Source organism: Centropristis striata, chromosome 23 (assembly GCF_030273125.1).
Source record: "Centropristis striata isolate RG_2023a ecotype Rhode Island chromosome 23, C.striata_1.0, whole genome shotgun sequence".
NCBI classification, from domain to species: domain Eukaryota; kingdom Metazoa; phylum Chordata; class Actinopteri; order Perciformes; family Serranidae; genus Centropristis; species Centropristis striata.
In genome coordinates, this window is record NC_081539.1 from 6,289,292 (window position 1) to 6,303,052 (window position 13,761).

The 13,761-nt window shown below is 34.5% G+C and overlaps 1 protein-coding gene across 1 annotated transcript in view; it reads left to right on the forward strand.

The window, feature by feature from the left end:
• LOC131962375 (vasoactive intestinal polypeptide receptor 2-like) overlaps positions 1 to 2,579 on the forward strand; it is a 34,843-nt gene extending 32,264 nt beyond the window's left edge. Inside the window, exons 9-13 of the mRNA XM_059327373.1 lie at positions 569 to 638; positions 801 to 892; positions 1,173 to 1,311; positions 2,046 to 2,087; positions 2,219 to 2,579. Coding sequence (XP_059183356.1) covers positions 569 to 638; positions 801 to 892; positions 1,173 to 1,311; positions 2,046 to 2,087; positions 2,219 to 2,392 — 517 coding nt within the window. The 3' untranslated portion in view covers positions 2,393 to 2,579. The remainder of the gene's footprint in view (positions 1 to 568; positions 639 to 800; positions 893 to 1,172; positions 1,312 to 2,045; positions 2,088 to 2,218) is intronic.
• The last annotated feature ends 11,182 nt before the right edge of the window (positions 2,580 to 13,761 follow it).

The window sequence follows — 13,761 nt, forward strand, 5'->3', positions numbered from 1 at the left end:
TAGTTTTAATTTTGTTGTGAATTTTTGTTTTCAAATTCAGTTAGTTTGAATTAGTTTTAGTTTAGTTTTTATTAGTTTTAGTGTTAGTTTTAGTTGTTTTGTAATGGGCTATGTGTTGGGTGCAAGATTATTCTGCTTATCCATCTTAGTGCCAATAAGATTATTAACTCTTACAGTTCCGGGGGTTTCGAATTTTGGTTGGAGTGTAAACATCCAGATCTCAATAAACATATTTACCATGTGTTCCTGCATGTTCACTAACAGAATCCTCTTTCTAATAGATACTGGATTATGTATGAAAAAAGTTGACAAAGACGAAAACAAAGAACATTTTCACTATAGTTTTAGTTAGTTTTGTAACCACAGATTACAGTTTCAGTTAGTTATAGTTTTTTTAAAAACTCTTGTTTTTATTTTTATTTCAGGTAATGAAAATGTTTTTTCAATTCTAGTTTTCGTTATTTCATTAGTCTTCGTTTACTATAATAACCTTGGTTCTTTGCTGCTTGTTGAAGGAGTTATAGCAGCTGGTTCGTCTGCTTATAAATGATTATTTTCTTGTTTTCAGGTGTTGGGAGTTTAATGAGAACCCAGTTCCTGACAGGCTGATGAACTGGCCCATCATGGCAGCTGTCATTGTGAGTCATGACCACCTTAATTTACTTCTACTACAGTATTCATTTAAAAATGCAAATGTTTCACCTCATTCAATTCTTGCAGCATAACTTTTTGTTAGCTTTTGACACTTGTGTTGACTCTGATCTCTCTGAACTTCTTCTTTTTCTGTGTTTCTCTACCAGATAAACTTCATCCTGTTCATCAGCATCATTCGTATCCTGGTGCAGAAGCTGCGCTGCACTGATGTCGGAGGGAACGAGCAGTCGCAGTACAAGTACGTGTTTTATACCTCAGACATTTATTGGTTAGATTTATACTTTCAGAGGGATTACAGGTTGATATAATGAGTTCCTGAATGTTTCTTACATCATTTGTCAACCTTCATTTAAAAGTTTACCTCACTCTAAATCTACGTTTTATATCTTATATCTTTCGGCTTAGATGCAAGTTAAAAAAAAGTGTGTGCTGCCTAGGAAGTAATTGTTACAATATAAAATTTACGTTTTATATATATACTGTAATTATGTTTATAATGTGTGTGTGCGTGTCTGTAGACGGCTGGCTAAGTCCACCCTCCTGCTGATTCCTCTGTTTGGAATAAACTACGTGGTGTTTGTGTATCTGATGAAGCCGGCAGACAAGAACATGAAGCACGTCAAGATCTTCTTTGACCTCGGCCTCGGATCCTTCCAGGTGACACATTATATTTTTATTATCACTAGATTAATACTTAGTTACTTAATTTCACTTTGTGCCGTATACTTACCTCACATGCATTGTCTTGTCACACATGACAGCAAAAATTGTATTCCAATCGCATTATCTGTGTGTCTTAATCGGAGTTGGAGAACTCCGACATTAGTCTGACTAACACGTTTACATGCACTTCAGTTGTCCAGTTATAGTCAGACTAAGGCAATACTTTGATAATTTGATTTGATTGAGAATTTATTTGAAGACAAAATAAAAGATGAACAATTAAAAACAAACGAACAACAATAAATACAAGACAACAAAACAAAATGAAACAACAAGACTCAACACTTATTTGTGTTCAAAAGAAGTGGGAAGAAGCCAAAGCTTATTAAATCCTATGTTAATTTACTATATTCAGTTATATAACAACAATAATATTTATACATTTTTATGTATTGTATGTATAGCACATAACACATAGTATATAAACTTGTTATTACCATTATTAACATATATAACTTGTTATTAATTTACACATACAGAAGTACACATACACCCATGTAGTCACAATGAGACAACAATGAACAAACAAACAAAACAACAACAACACACACACAAAAAGAAAAATAGTAATAATACATTTAAAAACTAAAACGTCAACAATAACCACCTACTGTCATGTAAACGTACTGACTCTGTGTTTGTCCGTTTTTGTTTGTTTGTGTTTTCAGGGTCTAATTGTGGCTGTCCTCTATTGTTTTCTCAACAGCGAGGTGGGTCTAACACACACACACACACACACACACAAACAACACACACACACACACACACACACACACACACACACACATACACACACTCTGCCTCACACACACTAAACTCTTCTTTGTTGGTGTATAAAAAGGTCCAGTGTGAGCTGAGGAGGACGTGGAGGAGTTTGTCTCTGAAGCGTTACGTGGGGCGGGACTACCGGCTGCACGCCATGTCCGTCAGCCGCAACGGCACCGAGAACTCGGCTCAGTTTCCCCGGAACACCCGCGCCCAGTCCATCTTGCAGACCGAGACCACGGTGCTCTGAGCCGCACAGCTCCTAGAAAGACATTCAGCCGAGGTTCAAAGTCTCACTCAAGGACCTTTTTATAGACATATCGTTTGCTCCTGCAGGGATCGAACCTGCGACCTGCAGAAGTTTGTGACTCACAGAACGTCTCGTGTATTCCTCCTGAAGATTTTTAGCCTCCTATTAATAGTCAGGCAGCTTATCACACTGGACAAAAGCACCAGCTTTTTTCCATGTGCTCTCCATCACCATAAGTTTCAATTTTTGATGGCAGATCGGAGATGGCAGCCATATAAAGTCTATGAGAACCAATATATCTTCCAAGCCCCTTAGAAGGTCGATCTTGGTGTCAAAATCTACACAAAATTATTTGAAAAATTCACAAAATTACCAAAAAAAGACACAAAATTACTTAAAAAGACACAAACTTATTAGAAAAAGACACAAAATTATTAGAAAAAGACACAAAATTACCAAAGACACACAAAATTATAAAAAAAAAGGCAAAAAATTATTTAAAAAAGACACAAAATTAGTTAAAATTATTAGAGAACCAATATATCTTCCAAGCCACTTAGAAGGTCAATCTTGGTGTCAAAATCTACATTTTCTGGGTCAAAGAATCATTTAAAGCTATTAAGAATATCACTAGATGATTATTTGATCAAATAGATATGATAATTTTGTTATTTTATATTAACCCATAAGAACCATGGTGTCAAACACTTTAAATCTTCTATAATCTCCCATATTCAGCTTTATGCTTCACATTAACTCATTAAATCCCTAAGTGACGTATACTCAACACCCTGCTGTGGTGGTCATGTGACTGTGACAAGAAGTGACTTCTCCAAAATGTGGCTGTGACTGGAAACAGAAATGTAAAAAAAAATTGCTAATTTTAAAAAGCTTATTTTTTGTTATGAGTTTAAACCCATAACATAAAGTTTAAACCCATTTAACAATTCTAATCCATTAATAGTTTGTCCTGTGTTGCATTTAACCATATTTCCTGAACAAATTAAAGTCACAATTTTGATATATGGTATGGAGATGCAAAAGAAAAAGGCAAATGTGTGTCTCTGTAAGCAGAAAAAGGATCTAGTTTTTTTCTATTTTGAAATAAGAAATATCATAAACATAAATACCATAAATGCTCAATGTAACGTATATGTCACATCACACATCTTTGACATTTAGGGGTAGAATTTTTTTTTTAAACATCAGAAATGTGTTCTATGTGGTCCACTTATAGAACACATCCTTAAAGGATAACTGGGTCTGGGTTCTTGTGGGTCAATATATGTCTGACTACTTAGGAACTCGGTTGGAAATGATGTAAATACATGGCCAAAGTGAAAATATCTATTTGATCAAATAATCATCTAGTGATAATCTCAATAGCTTTAAATGATTCATTGACCCAGAAAATGTAGATTTTGACACCAAGATTGACCTTCTAAGTGGCTCGGGAGATATATTGGTTCTCATAGACTTTATATGGCTCCCGTCAAAAATTGAAACCTCTGGTGATGGAGAGCATGTGGAAAAAATGTGATGCTTTTATCAGACGTGTCCCAATTCTTCTCAAATCTGGTCCTAAGCCGCCTGACTACAACTTCATGTTGCAAGAAACAATCTGCAGAACGCAGACTTGGAGCTTCCTTTCATATAACTAAGATTATTTTAAAAAGTAGCAAAAAAAGTCAGTGAAATGAGTCCAGATTTAGGTAAAACAAACATCACACTGCCACATTTTCAGTTGTCTCTGATGTTTCTGTGAGGCAGCTGAGTCTTTTATCTGTTACAACTTAAATATAAGTTTTGTTTCATGATTTTATGATCATGACCTATATCTTTTTTTTTGTTTGGGTTAATATCTCGTTTTGGAAGCAGCCTCTTCAAAACAAGCTATTCGGATTTATGTCTTACAAAATATAATGTTAATTATAATTAGAAGTGGTGGAGAATTACTTATGTTGACAATTATGAATTTATAATAATCTTTTCCAATATAATTTGTCCAAAGAAGCAGACTATTTAATGTCAAATTTATCCCAAATATTACCTGCTGACTTGTGACCCCTTAAAGTTATAATAATAATAAAGATTTTCATTTAAATAAAATTCAGTTAAATGAAAAACACACAATTTTATTTTATTTTTTCCAGTTAAAATCTTGCGTTAATTGTTTATTTGATGATAAATGCCCAAATCTGTAATGTTTTATTGGTATAGTGTACTGTTCTGAAGCCGAACAAACAACAATAAAAACAAAGAGCTCACAACAGATTATAAAACTTCAAAAACAAGTAAAATTTTAAATCCAAAACCAGCAGAATTGACTGTTTTTCGCCACAGGTGCCAACAAAACCAACAAAACACATAGTAAAGATTGTAACTTTAGAAATAACGCAGCGTCCACTTACTTTCAGTTTCACAATAAGAGTATATTTCCTATATATTTCCGACCCCAACCATTAAAAATGATTCAGGAGTTTTCAAGAGAACAGGTTAATGTAGCATAAATACATTTTCTGGTCCGTCATCTCACGACCCGTCAGACAGCGACTCAGTTTCATCAGGTAACTGTAGCTCATGTAATCATGATTATGCATTTAATTTTTGTGTTGTTTAATTAGTTAGTAATGTAGTTTTTTTGTGCCAAAACGAAGGTCTAACCGTTGTTGCTTTCTTTATACTGAGGTCTTTAGATTAGACCGTCTTTTTTTAACCAATTCCCACCAGAATTTTCTAAAAACTGTCAATAAATTAAGATATATTGCCTTTGAATTAAATAAGTTAATGACTCATTGAATTGAATGAGTTAATTAAATCTATGAGGGTTTCAGTTCTCCTTACAAGCAAAAAAAAGATTCCTACTTTGCCTTGTACAGACTGATTGTTTTGTATTTGTATGTTATTTTACACAGTTGAGTGTATTAATGTTGGTCGAGGGAGATTTATAAGCTTTGAACACGACTGTAAACCTGTGACTCCATACCTTTTCTGTATAAAAGATTTTTATCAGTCAGACTGAAGTCATGTTGCTTTTTTCTGCTCTCACAGATTCTACAGATTCTACACTGAACACAGGTTCCAATATGTTATGACATAAAATGATATATATAATATATACGTTTATATATAACGTAATATAAACATAACAGTTATGTTTATATGACACATTATATGTTTTGATTATTATTATTAAGCATTATGTAACAGGATAAGGACAGTGTGTGTGTGTGTGTGTGTGTGTGTGTGTGTGTGTGTGTGTGTGTGTTTGTGTGTGTTTTTGTTTGTGAGCGTGTGTGTGTTTTGTGTGTGCATATTTTTGTGTATTTTGTTTGGGTGTTTTGTGCGTTTGTGTTTTTTGTTTCGGTGTGTTTGTGTGTATGTTTTGTTTGTGCGTGTGGGTTTTTTTGTGTTTGTGTGTGTGTGTTTATGTCTGTGATGTTTGTTTTTGTGTTTATGCATGTGTGTTTTTGTGTATGTTTTGTTTGTGTATGTGTATTTGTGTTTTGTTTGTGTGTTTTTTGGTTGTGTGTGTATGTTATGTTTGTGCGTGTATGTGGTTTGTTTGTGCATGTTTGGGTGTATGTGTGGGTGTTTTTGTGTGTGTTTGTGTGTGTGTTTATGTCTGTGATGCTTGTTTTTGTGTGTGTGTTTATGTGTTTGTGTTTTTTGTGTGTGCTTTTTGTGTGTATGTTTTGTTTGTGCATGTGGTATGTTTTGTTTGTGCATGTGGTATGTTTGTGTGTTTGTTTGCGTGTATGTTTGTGTGTTTATGTCTGTGATGTTTGTTTTTGTATGTGTTTGTGTGTGTTAAACGTGTTTTATGTTAAATCACAACCTATAAAGTAACTCAAGCTGTCAGCTAAATGTAGTAAAAGGAGTACAAAAAAGTACAATATTTACCTCAAAATGTAGTGAAGTATTAGTATAAAGTTTCATGAAATGGAAATATTAAAGTATCTTGAATTTGCAAATATAATTAGTAATTTTCAGTTTTTGCTCAAACTGAAACTTTGTAATAATTTCAGAGGGTGCAGTTTGTGGTGCCATTAAATAGTGATAATATTAATATTTGTTAGAGGTCGTTATTTATGAAAACAGAAATTTTTTAATTAAAACCACCTAATACCATTTTGACAGATATTCTCTGGCTTAAACACATACACGGAAAAATCTGATTTAGCAAAATAAATGAAAAAAGTTTTTCTGAGAAAACATACTTTAGTCTCATATAATTATTTATGGACACTTTTTACTAAAAACTTTGTCAAGGTATACGTAAAGTGATCATTTTAGTCTCTATTTAAGTCTGCTTATTTTCCATTTTTCTGATTCTACCACAAACTGAGAACCCCTCTGGTGTAAACTCACTTTTCTCTCCTCGTCCTGTGTTTATGTTTCCATTGTCGGGTATAGAAATCATCACTGCTGTGTGTGTTTATCTGCACTTGACAGCTCACAGTGACCCGCGCTGTCAGAGGTCAGAGGTCAATGAGGAAGAGAGCATATTCCACCAGCGATAAACAGAAGAAAACCAACTCAAGTGTGAAACTAAGTTATTGTTTGGAGACTTTATTTGTCCTCCTGGGAGGCCTGATGTTGACTTGTGGATTGTGAAGCATTTAAAACTCAAACAGAGCTAAAGACCAGTTAGACTGCTAAACTCTCAATGGAAAAGAAGAAACCTGGAAAATAAAAATGTCAAGGTGCATTTTTTTTCCAGAAGCCCAGAGGAGTGTATGTGTCTAATCAGCTTTAGAAAGAGCTCATCTTGATTAATGGGAGTTAAAATTGCCAATCAGTTATTGTACAGCTTAACTAAGATTATTTCTGTCTCATGCTGATTCATCACAGGTAGATAAGTTCCTCCTCTTCTACTCCTCGCCCTGATCAACCATTTAACAAAACTGTGTTCTTTGGCTCGACATTTCAAATTTAATAAATGTTATAATTTTTAAGAATGATCCCTATACAAACATTTTATTATGGAAAAAAAAGACAGATGATTAATGTGTGTGTGTGTGTGTGTGTTTTGCGTTTTTGTTTAATTTAAAATATCTTTATCATAAGTACTTCATAAGTGTAATATTTATGGACTTAGTTCTTATTAGACTAATAATACACATACTATGAAGTACTTTTTATTGTGTAGTTTTTGAGCAATCCTGTCTCAAAGTCCCTTCTATAGAACAACATTGCAAAAATGGCTGTCACATGTGTCTATGATTCAAACATAATTTTTTTTTAACATTTCTTTGTAGGGTGTTAAGATGTGCACCTGATCTCTTTTTTTGAGATTCTCTCTTTTTTTTTTTTTAGATTTTGTTGTCTACTGCCTGCATTTTCATTTACAGATTTTGTTCTCTGCTGTTTTTATACTTTTCGTGTAAAATGTTTATGCCACACATACTGCCTGAGCTATATGTTGTCATTTTTGCAAAAAAAGTATCAGGTATAGAAACAACTCAAGCTGAAAATGCTGAAAAGCGGGGCAGCTTAGCTAGAAATTATATAAGGATTGTGCATTTTATGATAAAAGTGTCAAATTTGGTACACTTGTAGCCAAAGACATATAGAACAAAATTAGATGTGGAGGCACACCGAATTTTCAATATGGCGGCCATTTTCAAGATGGCCGCCAGTGACGACTGTTTTTAGATTAAATTTCACATTAACAATGGATAATAGGTGATAGAAACATACATTTTGGGACAGTTATAGCCAAAGACATTATCTATTGATACTATTATCCATTTTTAATGTGATATTTAATCTCAAAACAGGCAGTCACTGGCGGCCATCTTGAAAATGGCCTCCATATTGAAAATTCGGCGTGCCTCCACATCTAATTTTGGTCATATTGAAAAGTCTTGATCCCTCCACATGTTCCCCTTGTCTTTGGCTACAACTGTCCCAAAATGTATGTTTCTATCACCTATTATCCATTGTTAATGTGAAATTTAATCTAAAAACAGTCGTCACTGGTGGCCATCTTGAAAAATGGCCGCCATATTGAAAAATTGTTGTGCCTCCACATGTTTTTATCAAAAAATGCACAATCCTTCTGGTAATCTGCCCCACTATAAATACAAGAATTTTATGTTTTCCCTGTATTCATACTAAAGGCAAGAAAAAGGCATGCAAAAAAAGTTCATGGGTATTTGATGAAATTAGAAAGGTTAATCAAATATGTTATGCTGTCTCATAACTAGTGAGCTTCATAGTAGATAAATACCTCAGAGGCTTTTGCTTTGCAGGTTTGAATAGAAAATATCAGGACCTTCTTTGTTGACATATGTCAAAGTGATGATGGCAAACCCCCAGTACTGCAGCTGGATGCTGTGAGCTCTGATGGCATATTTGGGTCAATACTGTGCTGATAACTGTGTCAAACACACACTCACACACTAAAACACACTTGCAGCTCCTGACACTTTGCCTCCCTGTGTTTGACAAGGTTGTTCCTTCACACACACGTCATCTCGTAGCTACTTCTACATTTCAGCCCAGTGGAAATGACCTACCCACACATATTTCTACTTGTATACTAGTGCGGACCCTCCTTGATATAATGCATAATATTTATCCCTCACCGCAACCATAACAGCAACCAACTCTCACTTTCCCTCATACCACTGTCTAAATTTAACCCTAAAACCAAATTTATTTTATTTTTTGTTTACATATATGTATGTATATATATGTGCATACGTAAGATACCCAAGATTTTTATTAATTTTTATTTATTTATTTAATAAAAAAAAAAATATATATATATATATTATTATTATTATTTTGTAATTATTATTATTTTTTGTGTGTCTGTTTGTTAAATCAAAAAAAATTGTTGAATCAAAAAAACAAACAAATTTCAACCCTTAAATAGTCCTCTGAGGAAACGATGTATCTGTTAAATATTGTCACTTTTTGATTTCATCGCTCAAGGACTAAAATTGAATGATGCAAGAGCACACACACTCACCAGAAACGATGCTCTTATGACCTCCTTTTTATCCTTCGCCTCCATCTTTTCTATTAGCCTCCTGACAACGACCATCTGCTAGTTTTTCTCCTCCTCCTCCTGCTCCTCCTCCTCTTCCTTCAATCAATCTGTGCTCTTTCACTATTCCTCCCACTGCACCTGTTCTCTCTCTTGATCCTTTATTCAATTTTCCATCCCTTATCTCACCTCCAGATGGTACACAATTAGTTTTAATTCAGTCGCAAGCTGAACTAGAATCGAAATATTCAGCTTAGAGAGAAGCATTATTTTGTGTTGTTGGCAAGGGTTACATTCACACAATCTAAATTTACTTGGATATTATTTCCATTATTTGCAGATAATAATGAGTGTTAATGCAGCTTGGACATACTAAATAATAATTGAAGTCCGATATTGGGATGTAGGCTCCTTCTGATGGTGCATACACAGGAACGGCAGAAGCTAAACTGCAGTTTCATGTAATTATAAGTTTATTTAAAGTTGTTTTGTTTCTAAGAAATCCCCCAAAAAGTTGTTGTTGGTAAAGCGAATGGTAAATTCTTAGTTTTCTAATGTGAACTGAGCCGAGCGAGTCGTTCTTCTTTCTGCTATGGTAAGTGTGTGTGTCTACATTTTCACACCTCTTATCAAGCTAGAAAATGTACTGGATTTACTAGTTTGACATCAGTTATCTATTAAAGTTTACTTTCACAAGGAAACAATTTATTTAAGCACAGAGAGGTTCCCATCCATTCTAAAGGGCAAAGATAAACATGCAGATAAAAATAAACTGAAGATTGTACAATTCCAAAGAAGTTGACATGCTGTGAAAACCTTCATAAATATGTAAAGAAGTTATCTAACTTTCTTTTTTTTTTTGTAAATATCTACACTCATTCTGTATATGATGCATTTTGTTTGTATTTATATTTTATACAGTGTCCTAAAGTTTTTTAAATTCTATTTAAAGTATGACTGTGGTACCCATGAGAAATTACAGCTAATACATTTTTTGTCAATCTTGTTCTCAGGTCGTTGAGCCCACACTGTGACAAACACTTGGTGTCCTGGTCATCATGCCAAAAGTCATACTGACCTCCGGCTAATACGGTAAGTCAATTTATTCTGAGTTTCTGTATGCCGTATTTCCTCAATTTAAAGCTGGGCCCCTATTAATGACCGGGCTCATTTAGTGACCGGGTGTAAAACCAGTTTTTAGTAAATAAAAGCCGGCCTCTTTTATAAGTCGGGTGTCTTACTGGTGCTATGTCAAAGTCTGTTCCCCCGTCAATATGTGTCCCCCTTACCTTAACCTGCACCAACCTGACCCCTGACCCCAACCAGTCCTCCTTTAAGTTGTTAACATGAGCCCAAGTTTACCTTAACCCCAAACAGTTCTCTCTACAAGGCCTAACCTTAAACTTAAATCCTAACTCCAACCGCGGAGGTGATGCTACGGAGAACACCATTCAGGAAACATCATTTGACGGGTAACAGATTTCGACACAACACCTTTATTTTGAAGTATCACCACACGAGTTAGTACTAATATTGTTGTTTCTCCCACTGTCCTAGTCATTCTCTGTGAAGTTGAGCCGTTTACGCACATTCTTCTGGGCTTTTTAGTAGTTTAGACATTTTAAATTCTGCTTAAAATGAACATTCAGCGTGCTGTTCATTGTTTGTTTACATCCGAGTACTTCCAATATGGCCGACATCCGGGTAACTGACTACAATGCGCTGTGTAAAACACTCTAAAAAGTGCCGGTCAGAGCTGCTCTTTTTTTCTTTTTTTAATAAAAGCCTCCTTAAAAGAATAGCCTGCCCCTATTATTCGCCGGGTCCCAAACTGATTTTTTATTAAAAGAAGCCCCGGCTACTATTTGAGGAAATACGGTAAATTTGAAACACTTTAAAACAGACAAAAACAGAGAACACCGTCCTGAAGGTAGGATTTACTGCAAGACTGCATGGATTAAAGTTCTCCGTAGCCACGACGGATTTCGGTCATTTGGAGTTCACAGAGGCCACTTATGAGATCCATAGCCGTGTTTCCTTTAAGGAGAAGCTGGGAAAGTCTCAGGCCACGCCCTCTCAAATGTCCGCTCACTCAGCTTGTCTCCATTACAAAAAGGGCTCCAGAGGGACTTACGAGACTCCAGTGGTGAGGTATGGTTTTCGATTTTAGCGTAATCGCTTAGCGACAGTTTCGACCGTGATAACATACGCGATCGCGTATGTTATCACGGTCGAAACTGTCGCTTAGAGTCCGTCCGGACTAAACACGGCAGACACAACTGTTGCAAAACAAAAGCAGCATTGCTGATCATGAACATAGTGATGGTGAATTAACCGGCATCGCTAACACGTGTGCACACGGTGTCTGTAGCTTGTTGTCAACAAACAGAGATCGCTAAGTTGGTGTTGTTTGTTTGATGCTTCTTCTGTTTGTTGTTAATTTTTTGAATAAGACAAAGCACTATAGAGATTTGCACCTATTGTTAATTAATCATGGGGCTGCTTGTTGATGTATTTTATATTTCTATTTTCTTACAAAAATATTTACTTGAAATAATAAGGAAAATAAAAACATGTAGGCTAATGAAAAGTTATGTAGATGCTTGATTATTAGAGATTAAAGACAAGCTTTGCAAAATTTTTTTAAGACAAAACAAATGCAAGCTGTTTAAAATCCTCCTCCTGTAAAACAGTATTGGTTGAGCATCTAAATGTGATGGCTGCATTTGGTGCTGAATTCTTATGCATCAGTATTTCTTAAGCAGGTGTCAAGTAACCTGTAACATGTTTCAGACACTGCACGTGACTTGGCTGTAGCTCAAATAAAATTTCAGTCAGAAGATTTTTTTTAAAACTTTAATCTATGTAGACTGCATTTGTTTTAGGGTAGTGTAGCCAATAAACTGGCAACTGAGAGTGAAGAATATGGAAAGAAAATATTGCTGATCTAAATAATAACAAACAAATTATTTTAAAAAAAATAGGCGTTCTCATTCATTCAAACAACTTAGGAATAAACTCGGGAATCTAGTATAACAAAACAAAACAGTTGGTTTCAAACAATGCATGCCATACCAATTTACCAAATTAAGTATTATAAAGGTAAAACAGTCCGTAATAACTTGAGAATAACTCATAACCATCTTCTCTTTGTTCTGGCTGGTGGTTTGGAGGAAAAACTGAGAGAAGTCACAGGCCAGAAGGGCTGACATAAATAGTGTTGGCCAACTAGGTGACAGGGTGAAGCTGCAGGTAGTTTGGAGATTTGTGATTTAATAATTAAGTATAAACTAAGGGGATCATGATTTTGTAGCCTCATACCTGCAAGTACCACTAGATGGCACTGCAGTCCATTTGAAAATTCACTCAACTTTATAACATTGAATTTACTCTGGCAGCAAAATGAAAAACACAAATAATAATAAAGTATCTTAATACATACAGTACAGGTGCATTTCAATCAATTAGAATATCATAGAAAAGTTTATTTATGTCAGTAATTCAATTCAAAAAGTGGAAATAACACATTATATAGATCCATTACACACAGAATGAAACATTTCATGACTTAATTTATTTAATTTCTTCTAATTATTATGACTATGGTTTACATTTAATGAAGACCTAGAATCCATTGTCTCAAAAAAATGTGAATATTACAAACCAATTTTTAAAATTATGTTTAATATGGAAATCATGAAATCTGAAATAAAATTTTACTATTTATGACAATAAAAACCACAAATATGCTCAATGAACTGTTTCGGACCTGAACATTTTAAAACATAGGTTACAAATATGAACATATAAAGGTAAAATTCAAATATAATAAAACTATACGCAAAAAAATATCGTAAAACATGTTTATTTATAGGAACAGTGTTAGATGATTAGACCCCTTTTTTCCATTTTTACAAAATGCCACACCTGCCTCGTCCCATCCTACTTTTACACTTTAATAAATATTTTGTACTATCAAATTCAAACGATTATATCTTTGGTTTTAAATGACCTCGGCATGTCAAACAAAAAAACTGGAGAAAGTTTCAAGTCTGTAATTTGGAGTGAAGTTGACAGCAGTGCTTCACGTGACCTCGTTTTTTTGTTATGGCGCTTTGAAAAAAGTCACGTTATCTACGAGCTTATCTTTCTCATCTAAACCTCTGTAACATGTGCAGGTTTCTGAAGACAGAGTTGTTGCACATATCATGACTTCCTTTTTTTTTCATCTGAAGAGAATATTAACTTTCACACACCAAGTTTAAATTGTCACAGTAAAACGTTTCCTCATTTCTGCATTGAGCTTTCTGGTTCCTCCCTGTCAAGATGTTAAATATTTAAATTAAACACCCAAACTCTCATATCCATA